The sequence below is a fragment of the Acipenser ruthenus genome, chromosome 20, assembly GCF_902713425.1.
Source record: "Acipenser ruthenus chromosome 20, fAciRut3.2 maternal haplotype, whole genome shotgun sequence".
Classification (NCBI taxonomy): Eukaryota; Metazoa; Chordata; class Actinopteri; order Acipenseriformes; family Acipenseridae; genus Acipenser; species Acipenser ruthenus.
The window spans coordinates 13408223-13434774 of record NC_081208.1 but is presented as its reverse complement, the minus strand read 5'-3'; the positions used below and the strand labels follow the sequence as shown (position 1 = coordinate 13434774).

The following is a 26552-nucleotide window of genomic DNA, read 5'->3' as shown; positions in this document are numbered from 1 at the left end:
CCCTCCCCTCACTCCTCTCCCCCCCTCACCTCACTCCTCTCCCCCCTCCCCCCTCACCTGGCACATGATTTTGACGTGTGAGACTCTGTTCCTCTGCTCTCCATTCACCTCCTTGCTCTCTCCGGTCAGGATTGACAGCACAAAGTCCCCAGGCTTGCTCAGACTCTCCCTCACCAGGAAGGTGCCCTCCTCCCCCTTCTGCCACAGCAGCTTCTCAGCAGCCTGGCCAGACAGGTGCCCATGGTACCACCTGAAAACACCAGAGGGATATAGAGAGAGGAATTCAATACACACTCAGTGATACAGACAGGCACATTCTCCATACACACAGTGATACAGAGAGAGATCGACTCAATACAGAAAAAGAGACTCAGTACACACAGTGATACCACTGACAAAGAATATTATACCACCTAAAACACCAGGGGGAGACAGAGAGATGACTCAGTACACAGTGCTACAGGCAGAAAGACTCAGTACACAGTAATACAGACAGAGACTCAATACAGAGTGATACAGAGAGACTCAGTACACAGTGATACAGACAGAGAGACTCAACACACCAGTGATACAGACAGAGAGACTCAGTACACAGTGATACAGACAGAGAGACTCAGCACACAGTGCTACAGGCAGAGAGACTCAGTACACAGTGCTACAGGCAGAGAGACTCAGTACACACAGTGATACAGACAGAGACTCAATACAGAGTGATACAGAGAGACTCAGTACACAGTGATACAGACAGAGACTCAGTAAATAGTGATACAGACAGAGAGACTCAGTACACAGTGCTACAGGCAGAGAGACTCAGTACACACAGTGATACAGACAGAGGCTCAATACAGAGTGATACAGAGAGACTCAGTACACAGTGCTACAGGCAGAGAGACTCAGTACACAGTGATACAGACAGAGACTCAATACAGAGTGATACAGAGAGACTCAGTACACAGTGATACAGACAGAGAAACTCAACACACACAGTGATACAGACAGAGAGACTCAGTACACAGTGATACAGACAGAGAGACTCAGCACACAGTGCTACAGACAGAGAGACTCAACACACACAGTGATACAGACAGAGACTCAGTACACAGTGATACAGACAGAGACTCAATACAGAGTGATACAGAGAGACTCAGTACACAGTGCTACAGGCAGAGAGACTCAGTACACAGTGCTACAGGCAGAGAGACTCAGTATACAGTGATACAGACAGAGACTCAATTCAGAGTAATACAGAGAGACTCAGTACACAGTGATACAGACAGAGACTCAGTACACAGTGCTACAGGCAGAGAGACTCAGTACACAGTGATACAGACAGAGACTCAGTACACAGTGATACAGACAGAGACTCAATTCAGAGTGATACAGAGAGACTCAGTACACAGTGATACAGACAGAGACTCAGTACACAGTGCTACAGGCAGAGAGACTCAGTACACAGTGCTACAGGCAGAGAGACTCAGTACACAGTGATACAGACAGAGACTCAGTACACAGTGATACAGACAGAGACTCAATTCAGAGTGATACAGAGAGACTCAGTACACAGTGATACAGACAGAGACTCAGTACACAGTGATACAGACAGAGACTCAATTCAGAGTGATACAGAGAGACTCAGTACACAGTGATACAGAGAGACCCAGTACATAGTGATACAGAGAGACTCAATACATAGTGATAAAGACAGAGAGACTCAACACACACAGTGATACAGACAGAGACTCAACACACACAGTGCTACAGACAGAGAGACTCAGTACACAGTGACACAGACAGAGACTCAGTACACAGTGATACAGACATAGACTCAATTCAGAGTGATACAGAGAGACTCAGTACATAGTGATACAGAGAGACTCAATACAGAGTGATACAGAGAGACTCAATACATAGTGATACAGACAGAGAGACTCAACACACACAGTGATACAGACAGAGACTCAACACACACAGTGCTACAGACAGAGAGACTCAACACACACAGTGATACAGACAGAGAGACTCAGTACACAGTGATACAGACAGAGACTCAACACACCAGTGATACAGACAGAGAGACTCAGTACACAGTGATACAGACAGAGAGACTCAATACATAGTGATACAGACAGAGACTCAATACAGAGTGATACAGAGAGACTCAATACACAGTGATACAGACAGAGAGACTCAATACACAGTGATACAGACAGAGAGACTCAACACACCAGTGATACAGACAGAGAGACTCAGTACACAGTGATACAGACAGACTCAGTACACAGTGATACAGACAGAGAGACTCAATACATAGTGATACAGACAGAGACTCAATACAGAGTGATACAGAGAGACTCAATACACAGTGATACAGACAGAGAGACTCAATACACAGTGATACAGACAGAGAGACTCAACACACCAGTGATACAGACAGAGAGACTCAGTACACAGTGATACAGACAGACTCAGTACACAGTGCTACAGGCAGAGAGACTCAGTACACACAGTGATACAGACAGAGACTCAATACAGAGTGATACAGAGACTCAGTACACAGTGATACAGACAGAGACTCAGTAAATAGTGATACAGACAGAGAGACTCAGTACACAGTGCTACAGACAGAGAAACTCAACACACACAGTGATACAGACAGAGAGACTCAACACACCAGTGATACAGACAGAGAGACTCAGTACACAGTGATACAGAGAGACTCAACACACCAGTGATACAGACAGAGAGACTCAACACACACAGTGATACAGACAGAGAGACTCAGTACACAGTGATACAGACAGAGAGACTCAACACACACAGTGATACAGACAGAGAAACTCAACACACACAGTGATACAAACAGAAATACTCTACACAGTGATACAGACAGAGAGACTCAGTACACACAGTGATACAGCACTGCAATCCTATTGGACAGGTGACTTTCATACAGCCTGAAAACGCCATGGGTACTGCTACACACCAGCAGGGGGAGGTAGAGAGAAAGAAACTCATTACACACCCAGTCATAAACTCAGTTCAAGCAGTACAGTTACACACCAGCAGGGGGGGGGGCAGAGAGAGACAAACTCATTACACACCCAGTGATAAACTCAGTTCAAGCAGTACAGTTACACACCAGCAGGGGGAGGCATCATTCAGTAACAGCACAGAGAGGCAGCCCTGCAGCATCCAGTACCCACCCCCCTGTACTCAGAATCTAGAATGTGACGCTCGAGCACAATTAGAGCACACATGGAAAGTCACAGTGCTGGATGCAGAGCAGTGCAGAGTCACAGTGCTGGATGCAGAGCAGTGCAGAGTCACACTGCTGGATGCAGAGCAGTGCAGAGTCACACTGCTGGATGCAGAGCAGTGCAGAGTCACAGTGCTGGATGCAGAGCAGTGCAGAGTCACAGTGCTGGATGCAGAGCAGTGCAGAGTCACAGTGTTGGATGCAGAGCAGTGCAGAGTCACAGTGCTGGATGCAGAGCAGTGCAGAGTCACAGTGTTGGATGCAGAGCAGTGCAGAGTCACAGTGCTGGATGCAGAGCAGTGCAGAGTCACAGTGCTGGATGCAGCGCAGTGCAGAGTCACAGTGTTGGATGCAGAGCAGTGCAGAGTCACAGTGCTGGATGCAGAGCAGTGCAGAGTCACAGTGCTGGATGCAGAGCAGTGCAGAGTCACAGTGCTGGATGCAGAGCAGTGGAGAGTCACAGTGCTGGATGCAGAGCAGTGGAGAGTCACAGTGCTGGATGCAGAGCAGTGCAGAGTCACAGTGCTGGATGCAGAGCAGTGCAGAGTCACAGTGCTGGATGCAGAGCAGTGGAGAGTCACAGTGCTGGATGCAGAGCAGTGCAGAGTCACAGTGCTGGATGCAGAGCAGTGCAGAGTCACAGTGCTGGATGCAGAGCAGTGCAGAGTCACAGTGCTGGATGCAGCGCAGTGCAGAGTCACAGTGCTGGATGCAGAGCAGTGCAGAGTCACAGTGCTGGATGCAGAGCAGTGCAGAGTCACAGTGCTGGATGCAGAGCAGTGCAGAGTCACAGTGCTGGATGCAGAGCAGTGCAGAGTCACAGTGCTGGATGCAGAGCAGTGCAGAGTCACAGTGCTGGTGCAGTTCAGTGGTATTGTTTTTGGAGTTGATGCAAGAGGCTCGATTGGCCTGCAGATTAAATACCAACCCGCCACAGAGACACAGCTTCTCAGAGTTCAGAGAGAGGTGTTTGTGTTGTTTCAGTGAATGAAGAGTTAACTCAGGACCAGGCTGTGTCTGAGCACCAGGGCGTCTAGCCCAGAAGAGAAACCGGAATCATATAAATACACAACAGTGATGATATAACAGCTCTATATTCACACACAGTAGCTTTCAATATAGTGCTACTGCCCTTTCCATGTCTCTTATATAAGACTACTGTCTGTCTCCTCACTAATATAAACTAAAAGAAGTGAATCTGTCCAGCCGACCCCTTTCTGTCTAGAATGATATTCAGTCATGTAGACTAACATCAGTTTCAATCTGGTGAAACAGCAGTTTATTTTGAAATGAGTGGTATTTTGAAATGGTCACATGATGGAAAATATTGGTCAGAATGAAATCGGGGGGGGGGGGGGGGGGTTTGAAAGTGAGAAGTGATAATGTATCTGCACGAGCAAGTGAGAGAGGGGAGGAGAAGGAAGCTAAAAATACCTCTCATGTCAAAGCAAAGCACACACACCAACCAAACTTTCCAACCGCAAAAAAGGAAGCGAATCGCAACCCGAACTCTGAAAAAAGAACTTTATTTTTTTACACTAGAACTTAATTATGTGTGTCTGTGTGTGTGTGTATATATATATATATATATATATATATATATTAAAATGGCAACTAAACTAGAAAGAACACAGCATCTGGTATTGTTGATTATAGCAGGTGTAAGAGAATGGGTTTTAAAGAGCCCTGGTAAGCACTCCTTTAAACAAGGGCAGTGATAATACAGCTTACATGCACCCAGTACCTGCTCTCTCTGTTTAATACAGCTTACATGCACCCAGTACCTGCTCTCTCTGTTTAATACAGCTTACATGCACCCAGTACCGGCTCTCTCTGTTTAATCGTCTGTGTGTGTCTCTCTCGTTCTCTATTGCTGTTTCTGCTCAGATTATTATTCACCACACCCACTGACTATTCTAAAGAGAAGAGCTTCTGAAAAGACTCCTCGAGGCTGACGGTGGGGAAGTGAGCTTGTCAGTGTGGTGCTGTGCACTGAGGCTCGGTGAATAGTGATCAGAGCAGAAAGAGCAACAGAGAATGAGACACCCAGCTAATAGTATATTAGAGAATGAGACACACCCAGCTAATAGTATATTAGAGAATGAGACACACACAGCTAATAGTATATTAGAGAATGAGACACACCCAGCTAATAGTATATTAGAGAATGAGACAGAGAAGAGGGAGAGGGAGGGGGGGTGAGAGGGAGCAGGGGGTGCTGTCTTATGGTCAGAACACTCGAGAGTTGAGAAATATTGAAGCTGCATTTTCCAACCACAAAAAAATAAAACAGGAAGTGTCAAAAACTGAAAGAGAGAGAGAGAGACAGAGAGAGAGAGAGAGAGAGAGAGGATACAAAGAGGGAGAGCGAGAGGGAGAGAGAGGGGGAGAGAAATAGGGAGACAGAAAGAGGGAGAGAGGGAAGGAGAGTGGAGAGAGAAAGAGAGGGAGAGGGGAAGGGAGATAGAGAGAGATTGAGAGAGGAGTGGAAAGATACTCTCAGTAAATTATGTTAAAGTTTCATCACTAAATGTTGTCTAGATGTTTGCAAGCCTACGTACTGCACCAGCCCCCCCCAGTCTCACCTCTCGGAGGTGGGCTCGGAGCAGTTCAAGGGGTAGCGCAGCTCAATGAGGGTCCCGTCCCGGTCCTGCAGGGTCCCATGCTCCGTGGTGTAATACTCCACGAGCTCCGACAGAGTGGCAAACTTCTCCCCTCCATACAGGTCATAGAAATCCCCTGTGTTCTGGATCCGAATGTGAGTCACCAGCTCACCCACCCTGAGAGAGGGGAAGGGGGGGGGGGGGGGGGGGTCAGCTCCTTACTGCTATGAATGAAACTGAGAGGCACAGAGACACACACAGGGAGCTGGCTGTGGTTCTGGCACACAGACACACACAGGGAGCTGGCTGTGGTTCTGGCACACAGACACACACAGGGAGCTGGCTGTGGTTCTGTCACACAGACACACAGGGAGCTGGCTGTGGTTCTGGCACACAGACACACAGGGAGCTGGCTGTGGTTCTTGCACACAGACACACAGGGAGCTGGCTGTGGTTCTGGCACACAGACACACAGGGAGCTGGATGTGGTTCTGGCACACAGACACACACAGGGAGCTGGCTGTGGTTCTGGCACACAGACACACAGGGAGCTGGCTGTGGTCCTGGCACACAGACACACAGGGAGCTGGCTGTGGTTCTGGCACACAGACACACAGGGAGCTGGCTGTGGTTCTGGCACACGGACACACAGGGAGCTGGCTGTGGTCCTGGCACACAGACACACAGGGAGCTGGCTGTGGTTCTGGCACCACGGACACACACAGGGAGCTGGCTGTGGTTCTGGCACATGGACACACACAGAGCTGGCTGTGGTTCTGGCACACGGACTCACACAAGGAGCTGGCTGTGGTTCTGGCACACAGACACACAGGGAGCTGGCTGTGGTTCTTGCACACAGACATACAGGGAGCTGGCTGGTTAGGGTTACCTGACAGACAGGGAGAAGTCTCCCTGGTTCTTGCGGCTTGGGCGGCACAGGAAGCTGCCGTGAATTCCGCGGGATTTCAGCAGTGCCTCAGCATCAACCCCACTGAGATCACGATGGAACCACCTGCCAGGGGAGGAGTGAGAAGAGTGAGAGGAGTGAGAGGAGAGAGAGGAGATAGAGGAGTGAGAAGAGAGAGAGGAGTGAGGAGAGAGGAATGAGAGGAGAGGAGTGAGAAGAGAGAGAGAGGAGTGAGATGAGAGAGGAGTGAGAGGAGTGAGAGGAGTGACAGGCAAGAGAGAAGTGAGAGGAGTGAGAGGCGAGAGAGGAGTGAGAGGAGAGAGAGGAGAGTGAGAGGAGAGAGGAGTGAGAGGAGAGGAGTGAGAAGTGAGAGGAGAGAGAGGAGAGAGAGGAGAGAGAGGAGTGAGAGTTGAGAGAGGAGTGAGAAGTGACAGGAGAGAAGAGTGAGAGGAGAGAGGAGTGAGAGGAGTGAGAAGAGTGACAGGAGAGAGAGGAGTGAGAGGGGTGAGAAGAGTGACAGGAGAGAGAGGAGTGAGAGGAGAGTGAGAGGAGAGGAGTGATAGGAGAGAGAGAGGAGTGAGAGGAGAGTGAGAACAATACTGTTAGATATTGCCTGTAATTACTGAAAATATGGGCATCTCAGACAGTTTATGAGCTAGATGCTGTTCAAGATGATCAAGATGAACTCCCTCAGCACACTGAGGGGCCAGCGATGTGTCAGAATGGGTTCGCTTCTACCTCCACGCATGCTTGTCATACTGTCAGAATCAGCTCAGTGTGCCAGCAAGCCCATGGCCAGCTGCACAATGACACCAGTGTGTACAGACCAATCCCAGCCAGGTCCCAGGATCACACTGCAGTCTACAATCTAGGTTGTGAAGCTGCTGTCTAGCAAATAATTCTCCCTGACAGTAGAATGTAGTCACAGCCCTCATGATCAGAGATGGGTTTTGTTTCTGCAGTTGGAGATCTGAACCCTCTCTGGTCTCTTTCTGTCTCTGCTCTCCTTGTTCTCTCGAGCTCCACAGAGGTATTTACACCCTTCTCTCCCTCTTTCTGCCACTGCTTGAACTCACAGTTATTGTAGATTGTTTTTTAGTTACAATGTATTTTTCTGATATCTTCCACCAATATCATGTTGATGTGCATGTCCTCTGTGGTTTCTGCCCTTGTCTGCTGTTTTCTATTTACTTGTATTCATTTCATTTGCTCTTGGAGTGAGCGACCTGTTCATCACTCTGGTTTCTCCGCCTTCCTCAATCACTATGACATTTTGAAGGGTTCAAAATGAAAGTGATTGATGTATTCCTGCTTGCTTTACTAATAAAGTAAATGCAGAAAAACTCTTATTGAAACCAAGCAGTACAAGCAAAAAATAAACATGCTGATTGCTGCTCTGAACAACTTCTCCGCGCTGCTCAAATAATCGAGAAAACGGAACCAGTATCAATCATAAACACAACCACACAAATAGACACCATTATATTATATACATCTGTAGAACACAGATGCTACGTCGCTTACCTATTTGAAAGTATAATTAAGGTTGTATTTGTTTCAGGTCAGCAGTGTGGAGTAGTGGTTAGGGCTCTGGACTCTTGACTGGAGGGTTGTGGGTGCTGTTGTACCCTTGAGCAAGGTACTTTACCTAGATTGCTCCAGTAAAAACCCAACTGTATAAATGGGTAATTGTATGTAAAAATAATGTGATATCTGTATAATGTGAAATAATGTATAATGTGATATCTTGTAACAATTGTAAGTCGCCCTGGATAAGGGCGTCTGCTAAGAAATAAATAATAATAATAATATGTAGATCCCCCTGAAAATTAACATTTCCAAAAGAATAGTGTAAATATGTAGATTTTATCACTGAAAATAAATACAGCAAACTCTTGCCTTATTGACACACTGCCTGTACACTGCATTAGGAACCTGGCAGTCGGTTTTGTTTGCTTCCGGTAAACGATTGAACACACACTGCACAGAGCTGCACCATTTCTTTCAAATGTCTTCAACAAAATCACACCAGCTAATAAAGACACCAGCGTCATCAAAGATCAGAAATAACTCTGTTAAACACACCAGCGTCATCAAAGATCAGAAATAACTCTGTTAAACACACCAGCGTCATCAAAGATCAGAAATATCTCTGTTAAACACACCAGCGTCATCAAAGATCAGAAATATCTCTGCTAAAGATCGCTCTGCCCAGTACAAGAAGGGGACATTTCACATGTCTAATGTTATTTTTACATGTATTTATGTTTGTATTTTGTTTGATAATTCACTGATGGTGAAAATAGAAATATTCTACAATTTAGTATTCGCTGTTTTTCAGGTCAGCATTTAAATATTTAGAAACATTTGTTGTATAATAACTCTAGAGAAAATGATCCATTTTGAATGACAAAGCTATTTTTTCTGCTTTAATAAATATTGTTTATTGTGAAATATCTTGAAATGCTTATTTTTATACCATCAATGCAGTGAAATAAATCATTTGTTACTGTGAAAAAAATACAGGCCTAATTATAATATACACACACAAGAATACTTCAGAAAGAATTATTTAAAGCGACAGTAGCCTACTGTAAATACAAAACAATCTGCAGGGCCCTTTGAGGCGCGGGGTCCCCTGCGGTCGCATAGGCTGCATAGGCCTAAGGCCGGCCCTGAGCGCCCCTGTCTGTGTGCCTGTCTGTCTGTCTGTCTGTCTGTCTATCTGCCCGGCTGTCTGCCTGTCTGTCTGTGTACCTGTCTGTCTGGCTGGCTGTCTGTGTGTGTGTCTATCTGTCTGTCTGGCTGTCTGGCTGTCTGTGTGTGTGTCTATCTGTCTGTCTGTCTTTCTTTATGTGCCCTTGAAGGTGATTCTGTTTGCTGTCTCTGTGTTTCTGAGATGTGAGCTGATAAAACTGAGGAGCTGCATGTTAATAAGCAGAGGCGGGTGAGAGATTCACTCAACTCTCGATATTTATTAACAGATCGGCATTGTGGGAAACTTTAATAAGGGTTAGTTTACCGTGGTTTGTTTATTCATATATTTTACCATTGCTTGCCTATGCTTCACTATGTTTGCACCATGCTGTATTATACTTTGCTGTGTTTTAACTGCAGGACATTGTTATAAGTGCCATTTCGAGTGTGTGTTTTGCATGTCCGTTTCTGCAATGAAAGCTCTGCCTTCGCTGTGCCCTGGACTCTGAGGACTGAGTGAGACACTGAGGACTGAGAGACACAGAGCAGGGAGTAACAATCCACTGAGGACTGAGAGACACAGAGCAGGGAGTAACAATCCACTGAGGACTGAGAGACACAGAGCAGGGAGTAACAATCCACTGAGGACTGAGAGACACAGAGCAGCGAGTAACAATCCACTGAGGACTGAGAGACACAGAGCAGGGAGTAACAATCCACTGAGGACTGAGAGAGACACAGAGCAGCGAGTAACAATCTACTGAGGACTGAGAGACACAGAGCAGGGAGTAAGAATCCACGAGGACTGAGAGACACAGAGCAGGGAGTAACAATCCACTGAGGACTGAGAGACACAGAGCAGCGAGTAACAATCCACTGAGGACTGAGAGACACAGAGCAGGGAGTAACAATCCACTGAGGACTGAGAGACACAGAGCAGGGAGTAACAATCCACCGAGGACTGAGAGACACAGAGCAGGGAGTAACAATCCACTGAGGACTGAGAGACACAGAGCAGGGAGTAACAATCCACCGAGGACTGAGAGACACAGAGCAGGGAGTAACAATCCACTGAGGACTGAGAGAGACACAGAGCAGGGAGTAACAATCCACCGAGGACTGAGAGACACAGAGCAGGGAGTAACAATCCACTGAGGACTGAGAGAGACAGAGCAGCGAGTAACAATCCACTGAGGACTGAGTGACACAGAGCAGGGAGTAACAATCCACTGAGGACTGAGAGACACAGAGCAGGGAGTAACAATCCACTGAGGACTGAGAGACACAGAGCAGGGAGTAACAATCCACTGAGGACTGCCTGGCTCCCTCAGTGCTGATCTGTGTTGTAAGACAGTGAAACAGCTTCTCTGTGTAAAGGCCACCTCACAATTAGGAACACTTTTCACAGTCCTATTGGCAGCAATGTGATGCCTGCAATGTTAGGAACTCCTGTATTCAGTATTAAGACCACTGCCCTGTATTCAGTATTAACCATCAGTCCGTTAGATTATCTCTTTAAAAAAAAAACATGATGTAACCCATATAAAAGTCCTCATAGTAAAAGCACAGCAACGTGTAATGAAGCACAGTGAAAGCCTGGTAAAGCACATGTAAGCATTGTAAAACATGGAGAGGAATGGTAAAGCATATTGAAAAACATGGCAAGCCAGGGTAAACTACGGTAAATGCACAGAATAACCATGGTTAAAACCCCTGTGCCATCAGCCCCCTTCGATGTTGAGATTTGAACAATTCTACTAATCTTCTAACTCAGTGATGGCCAATACACCAAACACTGCGATCTCAGCGGGCCCCGCGATCCACCAGTAAGCTATGAGCGATCCACCAGTAAGCTATGAGCAATCCACCAGTAAGCTGTGAGTGATCCACCAGTAAGCTATGAGCGATCCACCAGTAAGCTATGAGCAATCCACCAGTAAGCTGTGAGCGATCCACCAGTAAGCTATGAGCGATCCACCAGTAAACTGTGAGCGATCCACCAGTAAGCTGTGAGCGATCCATCAGTAAGCTGTGAGCGATCCACCAGTAAGCTATGAGCGATCCACCAGTAAGCTGTGAGCGATCCACCAGTAAGCTATGAGCGATCCACCAGTAAGCTGTGAGCGATCCACTAGTAAGCTATGAGCGATCCACCAGTAAGCTGTGAGCGATCCACCAGTAAGCTATGAACGATCCACCAGTAAGCTGTGAGCGATCCACCAGTAAGCTATGACCAGCAATTATTAGCGGGATTTCATATAATGGTGTCCGATACGTAATAGCAATAATAAAACAAAACAACCACCACAACAAAACCGTGACAAACGCTCTACGCTGACTTTATATGGCGCATGTGCGTAGACGTTTTAAAAAAAAGACGCGCACACAAAAAATAATTATAATAATAATACAATTTTTGCTCAAATGTATTGTTGAATATCTATAGATCTTTTTTTCCTTCCTTTCTTAAATATCACTTCTGCAGTTCAATACTTCTGCATCAACTAAATTAAAAAGGGACCTTTTTATTTTAACTGCCTGGTCGCATGTTCCTCAATGTGCTGCTCGCTGTTTATGGTAGCGGGCTGAGCTGCCTCTCTGCACACTGCGTGCCGTTTTGAAGCACTGTGTTTAATATATTTTCATGTTTGAACTTCTGGCTCCCTGTTAAAAATGCAGTCTTGCCTGCCATCAGTTCCCCGTATCCTGATAAAAAGTGCAATACATGGATTTTTTTTAACATTCTCAAACTTAAGCCAGGGGAAATCTTTTAGCCACTGTTGGTTGAACTTGTATTTTACTGTGAACACGCTGTAACTAACTCGAAGCTCCCTGTTCGCGTTCATCTTCTGACACACCTGCACTGCTCATTTCTTGTAAAGACGCCGACATATATGAATTTGTTATTTTCCTCATCTTGGTTTGACAAACTGTCTGGAAACTAGTAGCCATCGCACTGATAAAGCAGTGAGACTGGCGGCGTAAGGGATTTATCGTTTTTAATGTGTGATTAACAGTGGGCAGTGGACACCAATAAACTACATTCCCACAGTACAATACGATTGAGTTATGAGTTTAGATCCGACTGGCAGGTTTTTCTTTTGTTTTATACTTTTCAGCTGAAAAAAATAAATCACGTTTGTTGTTTATAGTAAACCTTTAGGAATTTCTAGTCCCATAAGTGCGCACAAGCATTTTGTTCGTCTCATATGCAGAAACTGTTGGGATATTTTCATCTGTGCTACTGGACGACACAGAAGGCTCTGCCCGTCGCCGAGACAAAAACTGCATGCTTATATGCTAGTTAGTGCTTGTTCTGGTTTGTCCCGAGATCCAGTGAAAATCTTTTGCGATCCACGTATTGGCCACCGCTGTTCTAACTAAAGTGTCTGTGGCTCTGAGAGAAGGGGAGTGCGGAGCACACACACACACACACACACACACACACACACACTATATATAAATATAGATTAACACGGTTTGTGGTTCCAGTCAGAACAATTCAACAGAAAATGAATATTATCTGATTATGCAACAATCATTTCAACATTACATTATTACATATTTCAGACGTGACTGCGATTTCAGTTTAGCATTTCACATTGTTTGCTAAAGGTAATACAATTTGACATTAACATAATTGCACATTCATTTCCACATAACGTCTCCCTTTAATCATATTTATTTCACATCTCTTCTGGACAGCTTCAGGAACAACAGCAACTTCATCACCACTCCATCAATTACACGGGTGTCAGATTGACATCGCCATTCCCGGTTCACATTCCTTTGTTTTTTGCATTTTAATTTTTCTGAAGCCACTTTCATGTTTTACATCTAAAACACAGTCCTCACTGCTATCTTCATTTACAGACACTTGTGTCTCTAAGAAGGATTTCAAACTCAGACTCGTGACAACATTCCCACAGCGTGAGAGACAAACATTTTAACTTTTTGAACTAACTGTAACAAAAGAGCAAAAACGAAATTATTACCAAATTAAGGGATGGAGTAAAAGCGGCACTTTAATTAATTTAATTGCATTAAAAAGCCGCATAGAAAATTACACACACGTGAGGAGAATATTTTAGCAATCAGAACTGATTAATAACGCGCTGTCATTAACCCGTTCCGGGCCAAAAAGATCTGGTTTATTGTCACCAAAAAGATTCCGGACACGGGGTTCCGAAGCTGCACAGAGTATGAAAACGATACACACAATACAACTAAGTGAGAACAACATAACACTGCTGAAAAAACCCACCGAATCCACCTTTAGTTGCCCATTCCAGGTAATAAAATGGTGTATTTGTTTTGTTTGTATATGGCATTTCCCTATACCTGTATATTTATACAGGTGTTTACTGCTGGGATGGGCAGTTAAAGGTGGGTTCGGTGTTTGTTTTCAGCAGTGTTATGATGTTTTCACTTGGATTATGTATCATTTTCGTAGTCTTTTGCGCCGTCAGAACCGTCTGTTCCGGGATCTTTTTGGCGATAAAAAGCGGGTTCTGGACGGGAACAGGTTAATGACAGCGCGTTATTAATCGGTTCTGATTGGTCAAATATTCTCCTCACGTGTATGTAACTTTCTACGCTGCTTTTTGATGCAATTGCATTGATTAATGATAAATTACATTTAAGCTTAAACCCCATCCCCCAAAGGAACAATCAATTCACTCTCAGTACCGAACAAGTATCAATTAGGAACAACTGTTTGAAGTGGATTAAACCATTTAAAGGGTTCAATCGGTAAGAATATAATCTGCAGTACCTCATGCCTAACACAGTGAATTATTTTACCGATTCAACACTTGTCGTTGTTTATCCATTGAAAAGCATTGGGAAAAACTGCAAAAATAGCACGGTAAACTTCTGTAAGGGAAACTGCCAACCCTCTGAAAACTTGGACGCAACTTTGCATAAAAATAACCATTACAAGTAAAACAGTAAATTAGTACAGTCTGCACAGAAAAAAAAAAAAACACTCAAAGAAATATGTAAGTGTATTAATGCATCAGTGTATTAATCGGTGTATTAATCAGTGTATTAATGCATCAGTGTATTAATCGGTGTATTAATCAGTGTATTAATGCATCAGTGTATTAATCAGTGTATTAATCAGTGTATTGATGCATCAGTGTATTAATCAGTGTATTAATCATTGCATTAATGTATCAGTGTATTAATATATCAGTGTATTAATCAGTGTATTAATATATCAGTGTATTAATCAGTGTATTAATATATCAGTGTATTAATCAGTGTATTAATATATCAGTGTATTAATCAGTGTATTAATATATCAGTGTATTAATATATCAGTGTATTAATCAGTGTATTAATATATCAGTGTATTAATCAGTGTATTAATATATCAGTGTATTAATCAGTGTATTAATATATCAGTGTATTAATCAGTGTATTAATATATCAGTGTATTGATGCATCATTGTATTAATCAGTGTATTAATGTATCAGTGTATTAATCATTGCATTAATATATCAGTGTATTGATGCATCATTGTATTAATCAGTGTATTAATGCATCATTGTATTAATCAGTGTATAAATGTATCAGTGTATTAATCAGTGTATTAATGTATCAGTGTATTAATCATTGCATTAATATATCAGTGTATTGATGCATCATTGTATTAATCAGTGTATTAATGCATCATTGTATTAATCAGTGTATTAATGTATCAGTGTATTGATGCACTCAGAGCCCTCAGTGCATTTTAATGTGTGGCCTCACCGCTACCTCATTTAAACAATGCTGTTACTTTTCTTCCAAAGTCTGTTTCTATTAATCAAAATACAGTCATCAACACTTTATTACAAGCGTGTGTATATACTTACACACACACACACACACACATATATATATATACGCACACACACACACACACACACACATATATACGCACACACACACACACATATATATATATATATATATATATATATATATATATATATATATATATATATATATATATATATATATATATATATATATATATTATACACACACACACAGGTGCTTATAATAGACTCCGCGGGACACAGGAAATCAGTCCTTTATAAATGTAGGTACGCAGTAACACAATTCACAATGCTGTATGTAACTGCGAACACAAGTACCTTAAATATAAACAATACAAGAAGCTTAACAAGAACACGAGTTTATACAAAACACGCCCCTGTGGGCCGTGCAATGGAATAAGTAGTACCATTTTAAGAATAAGTAATTCAAATTGTATACGTTAGACGTTTAAACTGTGCCAACAAAAACAGAATCAAAGTAAACAGCAGATGTTTTTCCTGCCCGATGTCACAAACACCGCCGGACTGTCATTTACTGTACCGGATATACCTTATTTGCGCAAAACATCCACCTTACGAACAGGAAAACGGTAGCTAATACAACGGTACTGTGTGTATTAAACTGCACGCACCAAACGCAAAAGACACCCCTATGGAACAGTAAACAGTTTATACCTTATAAACGAGTCCTAATTCAACCCGATTAATTCTCCATTAAAGCCCATGTTGTACCAGGGACAGCCTCCTCCATCAGTTCCAGCCGGATCAGTGGAGTGCACCTGTGACATTAATTGACATTTTTAACCCCGAAATCGTGTTGAGGTTGTGTGACTAGTGACCCCATCGCGACGCAGAGAATTCACTTTACATGAAGGCGATCTGAAGAAGATCAGCTTTTGTACTTTTGAAACATAAATAAATAAATAAATAAATAAATAAATAAATGCGATGGTTTGATGATTTTCTTTAAAATGATGCAATGGGTTTATTAGTACTGCATTTATGTTTTGTTTTATTTATTTATTTATTTATTTATTTATTTATTTATGTTTTGTATTTATTTATCGCTTTAACATGGAAGGATGGACGCCAATGATCTGTGGCTAGAATTGTAGTGTTGTTGTTTTTATAGTTTTATATAAGATGTATAATTGAGTACATTAAAGAAGTGGATGAACATATGAAATACAGTACGCTCCTTTAGAAAAGTAAGATAGCTTTCATTTCAAACTTTAGCATCACCTTATTTTGCTTCAAACGAAACCTGCTGAATCATGTTACGTTGCCATATTGGATTACATGCCGCTTTGTAGTTTCCCATATACTTAACAAAAATTAAAAAATCTGACATTTCGTAATGTAACATGAAGTACTGTACTTCTGTATTATAGCTTCCGGGACACTTTTGCGAAATCATTTTGTAGTTTCTTTGAATACGTGATGTTAAATAAAATATCTAAATTATGTTCACATGGTTTTTTTTTTTTTTTTTTTGGTTTTTTTTTTAATGATGTCGCAATCGTAAAATTCTAGGCGATGCAAAACTTTTGGCAGAGCTGTATATGATTTACTGTTAAACTGAAATGAGTATCCATATAGTGCTTAACGCTAAAACGTACACGACCAGGTGTGCCCTGCCCGTGTCCCTGGTGTGTGATTATCGACTGCTGTTTCTGTTCACATTTTTATTCACTGGGTGTGCTAACTTTTTACACACAAAAAAAAAATGCTGAAAAAAAACTCCTCCAAGCTGATATTTGTGAAGTGAGGTGGGGAAGCTTTTTAGTGTTGCGCAGTCTGCAGAAGTCCACAGCAAAAGCCTGAACCCTGTGCAACACTATTATGTTTCCCCACCTAACTTTCTCACCATTTATTTTCCAAAGTAATAATCAAACAGAACACACACACTAGGGTATTAAAGATGACATCGCTCATAAATGGCATGTTTACACATTTAAAAAATGATAAGTCATGAAGCCTGTTTCAGCCAATCAAAACGCTAGATTTCACAACTTTCCAGTACTTCTCGTTTTGCCCTAAATGGTGCCTTGTCTCTTTGGTGTGTTTGCTCAGAATGCCTAAGAATGAAAGTGTGTAAGCTGTGAGAAAGATGAGCAGGATGAGAAGAGGATCGGTCTGTTCTGAAGGAGCTCAGACTGAACGGGAGGAAATGGACCCCAATTAGACTGTGAGCTCAATGCCCGAGCCGCCACAGTCTTTTCAGGGTTAAATACTCTTTAGAAAACAACAACAGCACTTTCGCAAAAATCAGAACTCCCTAGGCTCAGGACCCCCCAGGCTCAGGGCTCAGAGCTCAGGACCCTCAGGGCTCAGGACCCCCCAGGCTCAGGGCTCAGAGCTCAGGACCCTCAGGGCTCAGAACCCCCAGGGCTCAGGGCTTAGGACCCATTCCCTTCGCTAGTGACTACACTACATCTACAGCAAATTTTCAAGAGAATCCACAAATATAACAATATAATATTTCGTACTTACCTAACCATGGTCAATCAATTGTTGTGGTCACGAAGCTTGAAGAATCTTTGTAGCTGAAACAAGATTTTGTGTATGTGCGTGTGAGTGTGTCTGTGTGTGCGTGTGTGCGTTTCTGTAGTTCAAACACCGCTACATACAGAAATATTTCTGTTGCAATCCTCACTCTCGCTCTCTCGTCGTTTGCAGAAGTAATTCTTCTTTAGAAGCCAGTGAAATATTCAAAACTAGATTTTAACAGTGCACTGGCTTGTTTTTTTTTACAAATGAGTGAAGTTTCCCTGTGTTTCTTTGCAAACTGACTCTCTGCCTTCCTGTCTGTTAAAAGGTTCAAAATAAGGTGGTTTCTGTGAGCGAGTCACGCCTGCCTCTGTCACAACGAAGACTGCGCTTCTGCTTATTCTCTCTCTCTCTCTCTCTCTCTCTCTCTCTCTCTCTCTCTCTCTCCTCACTCTCTCTCTCTCCCCACTCTCTCTCTCTCTCTCTCTCTCTCCCCACTCTCTCTCTCCTCACTCTCTCTCTCTCTCCTCTCTCTCTCTCTCCCCACTCTCTCTCTCTCTCTCCTCTCTCTCCTCTCTCTCTCTCTCTCTCCCCACTCTCTCTCTCTCTCTCTCTCTCTCTCTCTCTCTCTCTCTCTCTCTCTCTCTCTCTCTCTCTCTCTCTCAGTACTGCCACAGTATTTTTGCACTTTTTGTTTTCACGTAGTTATACTACAGGCTACCATGCGCCCCACATCCTGTGATCTCAGAGTGCGGTTTGGAAGAAACGGGGTCAGTAACTCCTGCAAATAACTGGGTGCTAATCCATTCAGGGCCTTGTAAGTTAACAGCAAAATCTTAAAATCAATTCTATACTGCACAGGGAGCCAGTGTAAAGAGGCCAAAACAGGGGTAATATGTTCACTTTTCCTGTAGAGTACTCACAGTGCTGTGTGACAGCCCTGCTATTGCTGCTCTCTTCATAGGGGAGCTTAAGAGACTGCTAATAATTCAGCTGTGTAGGATTCCACCCAGCTCTGCGTATTTCTTTACTATTATTAAGCTGAAAAAAGTGAACAAATTCAACTTGGAAACTACAGCAGAGAGACAGGAAGTATGTGTGTGTGTGTGAGACAGAGACAGAGACACAGACACAGAGAGAGACGGGGGGGGGGGGGGGGGGTACACAAGCCACAAGCATTGCAAAAAGGAAGTGTGCAGTTGAAAAACATCTACAGTTACAATATGTAAATAAACTGTGCATTTACACTACATGTTACACCCTGTACAGAGCAGAAAAGAACAACTTCTAATCCCAGTGTATTCCCAGTAGAATACCATCACAATACTAGTACAATACCATCACAATACCATCACAATACCAGCACAAAACCATTACAATACCAGCACAATACCATCACAATACCAGCACAATACCAGCACAATACCAGCACAATATCATCACAATACCATCGCAATACCAGTACAATACCATCACAATACCATCACAATACCATCACAATACCATCACAATATCAGCACAATACCAGCACAATACCATCACAATACCAGCACAATACCAGCACAATATCATCACAATACCATCGCAATACCAGTACAATACCATCACAATACCATCACAATACCATCACAATATCAGCACAATACCAGTACAATACCATCACAATACCAGTACAATACCATCACAATACCATCACAATACCAGTACAATACCATCACAATACCATCACAATATCAGCACAATACCATCACAATACCAGTACAAAACCATTACAATACCAGCACAATACCATCACAATACCATCACAATACCAGCACTATACCATCACAATACCAGTACAATACCAGCACAATGCCAGCACAATACCATCACAATACCATTACAATACCAGTACAATACCATCACAATACCATCACAATACCATCATAATACCAGTACAATACCATCACAATATCAGCACAATACCATCACAATACCAGTACAAAACCATTACAATACCAGCACAATACCATCACAATACCATCACAATACCAGCACAATACCATCACAATACCAGTACAATACCAGCACAATACCAGCACAATGCCAGCACAATACCATCATAATACCAGTACAATACCAGTACAATACCATCACAATATCAGCACAATACCATCATAATACCAGTACAAAACCATTACAATACCAGCACAATACCATCACAATACCATCACAATACCAGCACAATACCATCACAATACCAGTACAATACCAGCACAATGCCAGCACAATACCATCACAATACCATTACAATACCAGTACAATACCATCACAATACCAGTACAATACCATCACAATACCAGCACAATGCCACACAATACCATCACAATACCAGCACAATACCATCACAATACCATCACAATACCAGTACAATACCATTACAATACCAGTACAACACCAGTACAATACCATCACAATACCAGCACAATACCATCACAATACCATCACAATACCAGCACAATACCAGTACAATACCATCACAATACCAGCACAATGCCATCACAATACCAGCACAATATCATCACAATACCAGTACAATACCAGTACAATACCATCACAATACCAGTACAATATCAGTACAATACCATCACAATACCAGTACAATACCAGTACAATACCATCACAATACCAGCACAATACCATCACAATACTCCCATTCTAATCCCAGTAGAAACCTGAGCTAGAAGAATTATTAGCAGGCCACAGCATCACCAGCAATGTTAACTTCACAAAGGACTGGCTATGATCCTAGCTGGCATTGTCACACAGTGGCACAGCAATGCAGTGGCTCTGTATTACTGTATACTGAGGGGCGATGGTAGCATGAGTACAGGACAGCTACAGTGCGGTGAGCCTGCCATTGATAGAACAGGTCTTCAGTATGTAACTGTACCCTACTCAAATGATCTTCAATGGCAGTGCAGACACACACACACAGACAATGCAATGGTTCTGTGTTGTATTTGCATGCTAGGTGTGCCTGTGTGTATTCAGCACTACACTGCACTGCAATGCTGCACTCACATTCACATGCTGTTGAGTGTGTTCATTAAGACCTACACTGTGTGTTTCCTGCTCTGTGCAGACTCTGGTTAAGAAGTCTTAAAGCCACCCTGCTGTCTCATCATTTTCACAAGGCCTGCCCCCTGCAGCATTTCATAACAGTGATCTAGAGCTCACAGACCCTGAATCACACACAGGCAAATATACAGCTTGGGACAAAAGTCTTGCATCACCTACAATTTTAGGATTGAGACATAATTAACACAAAAACTATATGAACATCATTTTGACCATTTACTTAATATCATGTAATCAAACCGGAAGCCATAATAGTAGCACAGCATTTCACGTTAGACTCACATTTTTTCAATTTTTGTCAGCTTTTCATTAAGTACATGTACATGGAAAACTACAAAGTGGTGTGTAATTCAATATGTTACCATAACATTATTCAACAGGTTTCATTGGACTTTATGAAGCACAATGAGTTCATTCTACAAGGTGATGCAGTGCTTTTGGTTAGGACTCTGCAGACAGTGCTTTTGGTCAGCGCTGTGCAGACAGTGCTTTTGGTTAGGACTCTGCAGACAGTGCTTTTGGTCAGGACTCTGCAGACAGTGCTTTTGGTCAGGACTCTGCAGACAGTGCTTTTGGTCAGGACTCTGCAGACAGTGCTTTTGGTCAGGACTCTGCACACAGTGCTTTTGGTCAGCGCTGTGCAGACAGTGCTTTTGGTCAGCGCTGTGCAGACAGTGCTTTTGGTCAGCGCTGTGCAGACAGTGCTTTTGGTCAGGACTCTGCAGACAGTGCTTTTGGTCAGGACTCTGCAGACAGTGCTTTTGGTCAGGACTCTGCAGACAGTGCTTTTGGTCAGCGCTGTGCAGACAGTGCTTTTGGTCAGGACTCTGCAGACAGTGCTTTTGGTCAGCGCTGTGCAGACAGTGCTTTTGGTCAGCGCTGTGCAGACAGTCCTTTTGGTCAGCGCTGTGCAGACAGTGCTTTTGGTCAGGACTCTGCAGACAGTGCTTTTGGTCAGGACTCTGCAGACAGTGCTTTTGGTCAGCGCTGTGCAGACAGTGCTTTTGGTCAGGACTCTGCACACAGTGCTTTTGGTCAGCGCTGTGCAGACAGTGCTTTTGGTCAGGACTCTGCAGACAGTGCTTTTGGTCAGGACTCTGCAGACAGTGCTTTTGGTCAGGACTCTGCAGACAGTGCTTTTGGTCAGGACTCTGCACACAGTGCTTTTGGTCAGCGCTGTGCAGACAGTGCTTTTGGTTAGGACTCTGCACACAGTGCTTTTGGTCAGGACTCTGCAGACAGTGCTTTTGCATGACAAGCTGGAAACTACATCTGTTTGTTTTTCAGTACAGATAAGTTTTTTTTTGCAATGTTCAGCTTCCGAATTCCACAGCTTAATAAGTGGAACTGCTGCATTTCCAAAGGTCAGCAGCATTAAAATAAGGAAGTTGACTTTAAATTTAGCAAACGGACGCCAGACAATATGTGTTCTGGTGTTGATACTAGGCTGTAATCAGTGTTGAAATAATTACTTTGTAACTGCAATTTAATATCACTAGACTAGACTGGAATGGAATTACATTGTAACTGCAATTTAATATCACTAGACTAGACTGTACTGGAATTACATTGTAACTGCAGTTTAATATCACTAGGCTAGACTAGAATTACATTGTAACTGCAGTTTAATATCACTAGACTAGACTGTACTGGAATTACATTGTAACTGCAGTTTAATATTCACTAGACTGTACTGGAATTACATTGTAACTGCAGTTTAATATCACTAGACTAGACTGGACTGGAACTACATTGTAACTGCAGTTTAATATCACTAGACTAGACTGTACTGGAATTACATTGTAACTGCAGTTTAATATCACTAGGCTAGACTAGAATTACATTGTAACTGCAGTTTAATATCACTAGACTAGACTGGACTGGAACTACATTGTAACTGCAGTTTAATATCACTAGACTAGACTGGACTGGACTGGAATTACATTGTAACTGCAGTTTAATATTCACTAGACTGTACTGGAATTACATTGTAACTGCATTGTATTGTTAAAAGATTGCTACCGTGGCCCAAATCCCTGAAAACTGGACACCACGCCAACTGGTTTCCACTAGAACTATGTGGCTCTATTAATAACCACTAAAGCCAGCCTCCTCCCTCCTCAGCTCTAACCACTGGGGACCCCCTCTCTGACTCCAACCCTGGTTGGCAGTCTGGTTTCTTCCCCTCAGAGGGATGAGTTTCAGCTGTAGAGACACAACCTTCATCCCCCCTTGACACCTGCTTGTCAACTACATGTGAGTCACTGTGTGAGCCTAACAGAATAGAAGAGAAGAGAAAAGAACAGAACAAAACAGCATAGAATAGAATAGAATAGAATAGAATAGAACAGAACAGAACAGAACAGAACAGAACAGAACAGAACAGAACAGAATATAACAGAATAAAAAAATAGAACAGAACACAGAATATAATAGAACAGGATAGGGTAGAATACAGAGGGCTTGCTCCTGCTTGACTTGCAGCAGTGTATAGGAGATGGAATAGAAATGACATCTTCAAGCTGGACCCAAAGTGGTCTTACCAGAAGCAGCAGCCCCACCTTGTGGTTAAAATGAATATTTAAAAACTGGTGTACAGTGACCTGAGGGGGTGAGGCATGGGAGGGTGTGGAAGGGGTTGAGGCAGGGGGAGCGTGTGGAAGGGGGTGAAGCAGGGGAGGGTGTGGAAGGGGTTAAGGCAGGGGGAGCATGTGGAAGGGGGTGAGGACGGGGGAGGGTGTGGAAGGGGTTGAGGAAGGGTAGGGTGTGGAAGGGGGTTAGGCAGGGAGAGGGTGTGTAAGGGGTTAAGGCAGGGGGAGCGTGTGGAAGGGGTTGAGGAAGGGTAGGGTGTGGAAGGGGGTGAGGCAGGGGAGGGTGTGGAAGGGGTTAAGGCAGGGGGAGCGTGTGGAAGGGGTTAAGGCAGGGGGAGCGTGTGGAAGGGGGTGAGGCAGGGGGAGCGTGTGGAAGGGGTTGAGGCAGGGGGAGGGTGTGGAAGGGGGTGAGGCAGGGGGAGCGTGTGGAAGGGGTTGAGGCAGGGGGAGCGTGTGGAAGGGGGTGAGGCAGGGGGAGGGTGTGGAAGGGGTTGAGGCAGGGTGAGCGTGTGGAAAGGGGTGAAGCAGGGGAGCTTGTGGAAGGGGGTGAAGCAGGGGAGGGTGTGGAAAGGGGTGAGGCAGGGGGTGAGATGATACCTGAAGGTATTGCTATTATTACACTTTTTGATTATTGATTTTGTTCAGAGTTGTGTGTGGCAGCAGCTGGGCTTCTCTGCTGTAAAAACAAATATATTCAAATTCGGAGCTGGATTATTTACATCTCATTATTATTTAAATTCTCCTTTCCAGGATCTCTCTCCAGTCCAACGTCCCTCAGCTGCACCGCTCCCCTGCTTGTGAAGCCACAGTCTCGCCTCTAGGGGGCAGTTGATTTTCTTCATTTTCCACCCCTCCCTGCACATCTTTGTGATGTTCCTGCATTATAATCTGAGCTGGTAGAATCCTAGTGACCGGCTCCTTCCGAGTACTTCCATGATCCCATAGAAATCACATGGTGGGGAGGCAGCAGGAAGTACTCAGAATACAAACATTCCAGTTCAAGAAGAGAGAAAGAAAGAAAGAAAGAAAGAAAGAAAGAAAGAAAGAAAGAAAGAAAGAAAATGGTGATCAACCATGTTCTAGTTTTTGTTTTTAGTTTTTTCTTCCAGAGCTGTAACAAGACCTCCTATATAGTACAAGCAGAGCATGTCTATCCTGTCCTATCCTATCCCATTGCAAAATATCTCTTAATATATCTTGTTCCTGTTGTGAAGCTACACATGTTAACTTTAAAAGCTTTTGTTTAAACAACCACCATGAACTTCAGTCTAGTCTAGTGATATTAAACTGCAGTTACAATGTGATTCAAATGCAATCTAATCTAGTGATATTAAACTGCAGTTACAATGTAATTCCAGTCCAATCTAGTCCAGTGATATTAAACTGCAGTTACAATGTAATTCCAGTCCAGTCTAGTCTAGTGATATTAAACTGCAGTTACAATGTGATTCTAATACAATCTAGTCTAGTGATATTAAACTGCAGTTACAATGTGATTCTAATACAATCTAATCTAGTGATATTAAACTGCAGTTACAATGTAATTCCAGTCCAGTCTAGTCCAGTGATATTAAACTGCAGTTACAATGTAATTCTAATACAATCTAGTCTAGTGATATTAAACTGCAGTTACAATGTGATTCTAATACAATCTAGTCTAGTGATATTAAACTGCAGTTACAATGTAATTCCAGTCCAGTCTAGTCCAGTGATATTAAACTGCAGTTACAATGTAATTCTAATACAATCTAGTTTAGTGATATTAAACTGCAGTTACAATGTGATTCTAATACAATCTAATCTAGTGATATTAAACTGCAGTTACAATGTAATTCCAGTCCAGTCTAGTCCAGTGATATTAAACTGCAGTTACAATGTAATTCTAATACAATCTAGTTTAGTGATATTAAACTGCAGTTACAATGTGATTCTAATACAATCTAGTCTAGTGATATTAAACTGCAGTTACAATGTAATTCCAGTACAGTTTAGTCTAGTGATATTAAACTGCAGTTACAATGTCATTCTACAATTCTCCAGTTTGTCGGTACAACCCCTGTATCAACTTGTTAAATTTGCAGACAACACAAAAATAGGAGGAGTGGCAAACACTGTTGCAGACGCCCTTATCCAAGGCGACTTACAATTCACTGGTTGCCTACGAGGGCTTGAGAGGAGGCGAAATTGGGAGTGAGATATTAAGAATGAGACAAGATGAGAGGATTTCTCCGGTTGCTTAGGAGGCTTGAGAGGGGTGAGACATTTGAGAGTTTAAGAGTGAGACGAGTTTGAGGGATGGCGAGATTGAGGGCTGGAGTTTGGGAATGGTGCTTAGTAACATTGAGGTTAGATACTGATAGCAGAACGAGATAGGGGGGCGAAGAGTTTTCCCTTCTCGTCGGGTCAGGCAGCATCCTCTGGCTGCTGGGCGATGTAGAGAGGGAGACATGAGAAGAGCAAAGGATTAGATATAAACACTTTCCGCCGGGTCAGACAGCATCCTCCGACTGCTGGGTGACATAAAAGTGAGAGAGAGAGCAAAGTTTAGACATATAACATACAACAAACTGACTCTCGCTCCCGACGGGTCAGGCAGCATCCTCTGGCTGCTGGGCGTTTAGTGGAGCAAGAGACAGGAAGGAGACGAACAGGACAAAAGGACAGATCCTTCGCAACTCAGTGCAGCATCCTCAGGCAGCTAAGCTGGCAGCTGGGCGGCGTGGAGAGCTTAGGAAAAAGTGTCTCGGGTCCGTTTAGGAGAGACGAAAACAGAGAAACCCCCCCTCCCCCCTTGGCCGGGGCCCGCTCGGCAGGTGGAGGCACGGCCTACTGCATGAGGGGGCTGAAATGGTCCTGGACCTGAAATAGAAGAGAGGAGATGGGACAGCAAGGTTGAGGCCTGGAAGGCTTAGCGCATAAGCAGCAGAAGAATAGGATGTGGCCGGGGGTCCCCTCAGGCCGGCGAGGAACAGCCGGGCGGCAGTGGTTGAGACGAGAGGCCGACCCGGACAGCCGGGGGAGTGAGACTCACTTCCCCCCAAAAGAGGACCCCCGGCTCC

At 43.5% G+C, this 26552-nt stretch overlaps 1 protein-coding gene across 2 annotated transcripts in view; it reads right to left on the bottom strand.

The window, feature by feature from the left end:
* ptpn6 (protein tyrosine phosphatase non-receptor type 6) overlaps positions 1 to 26552 on the bottom strand; it is a 42679-nt gene that overhangs the window by 9798 nt on the left and 6329 nt on the right. The window contains exons 1-4 of one of the 2 annotated variants that reach the window (XM_058993521.1): positions 17786 to 18203; positions 6749 to 6871; positions 5842 to 6036; positions 58 to 250 (exon numbers count right to left, since the gene is read on the bottom strand). In XM_058993521.1, the coding sequence (XP_058849504.1) occupies positions 58 to 250; positions 5842 to 6036; positions 6749 to 6871; positions 17786 to 17793 (519 nt within the window). In that variant the 5' untranslated portion in view covers positions 17794 to 18203. Of the gene's footprint in view, positions 1 to 57; positions 251 to 5841; positions 6037 to 6748; positions 6872 to 17785; positions 18204 to 26552 lie in introns of those variants that run through there. The other variant, XM_058993520.1, reaches the window with a different exon arrangement.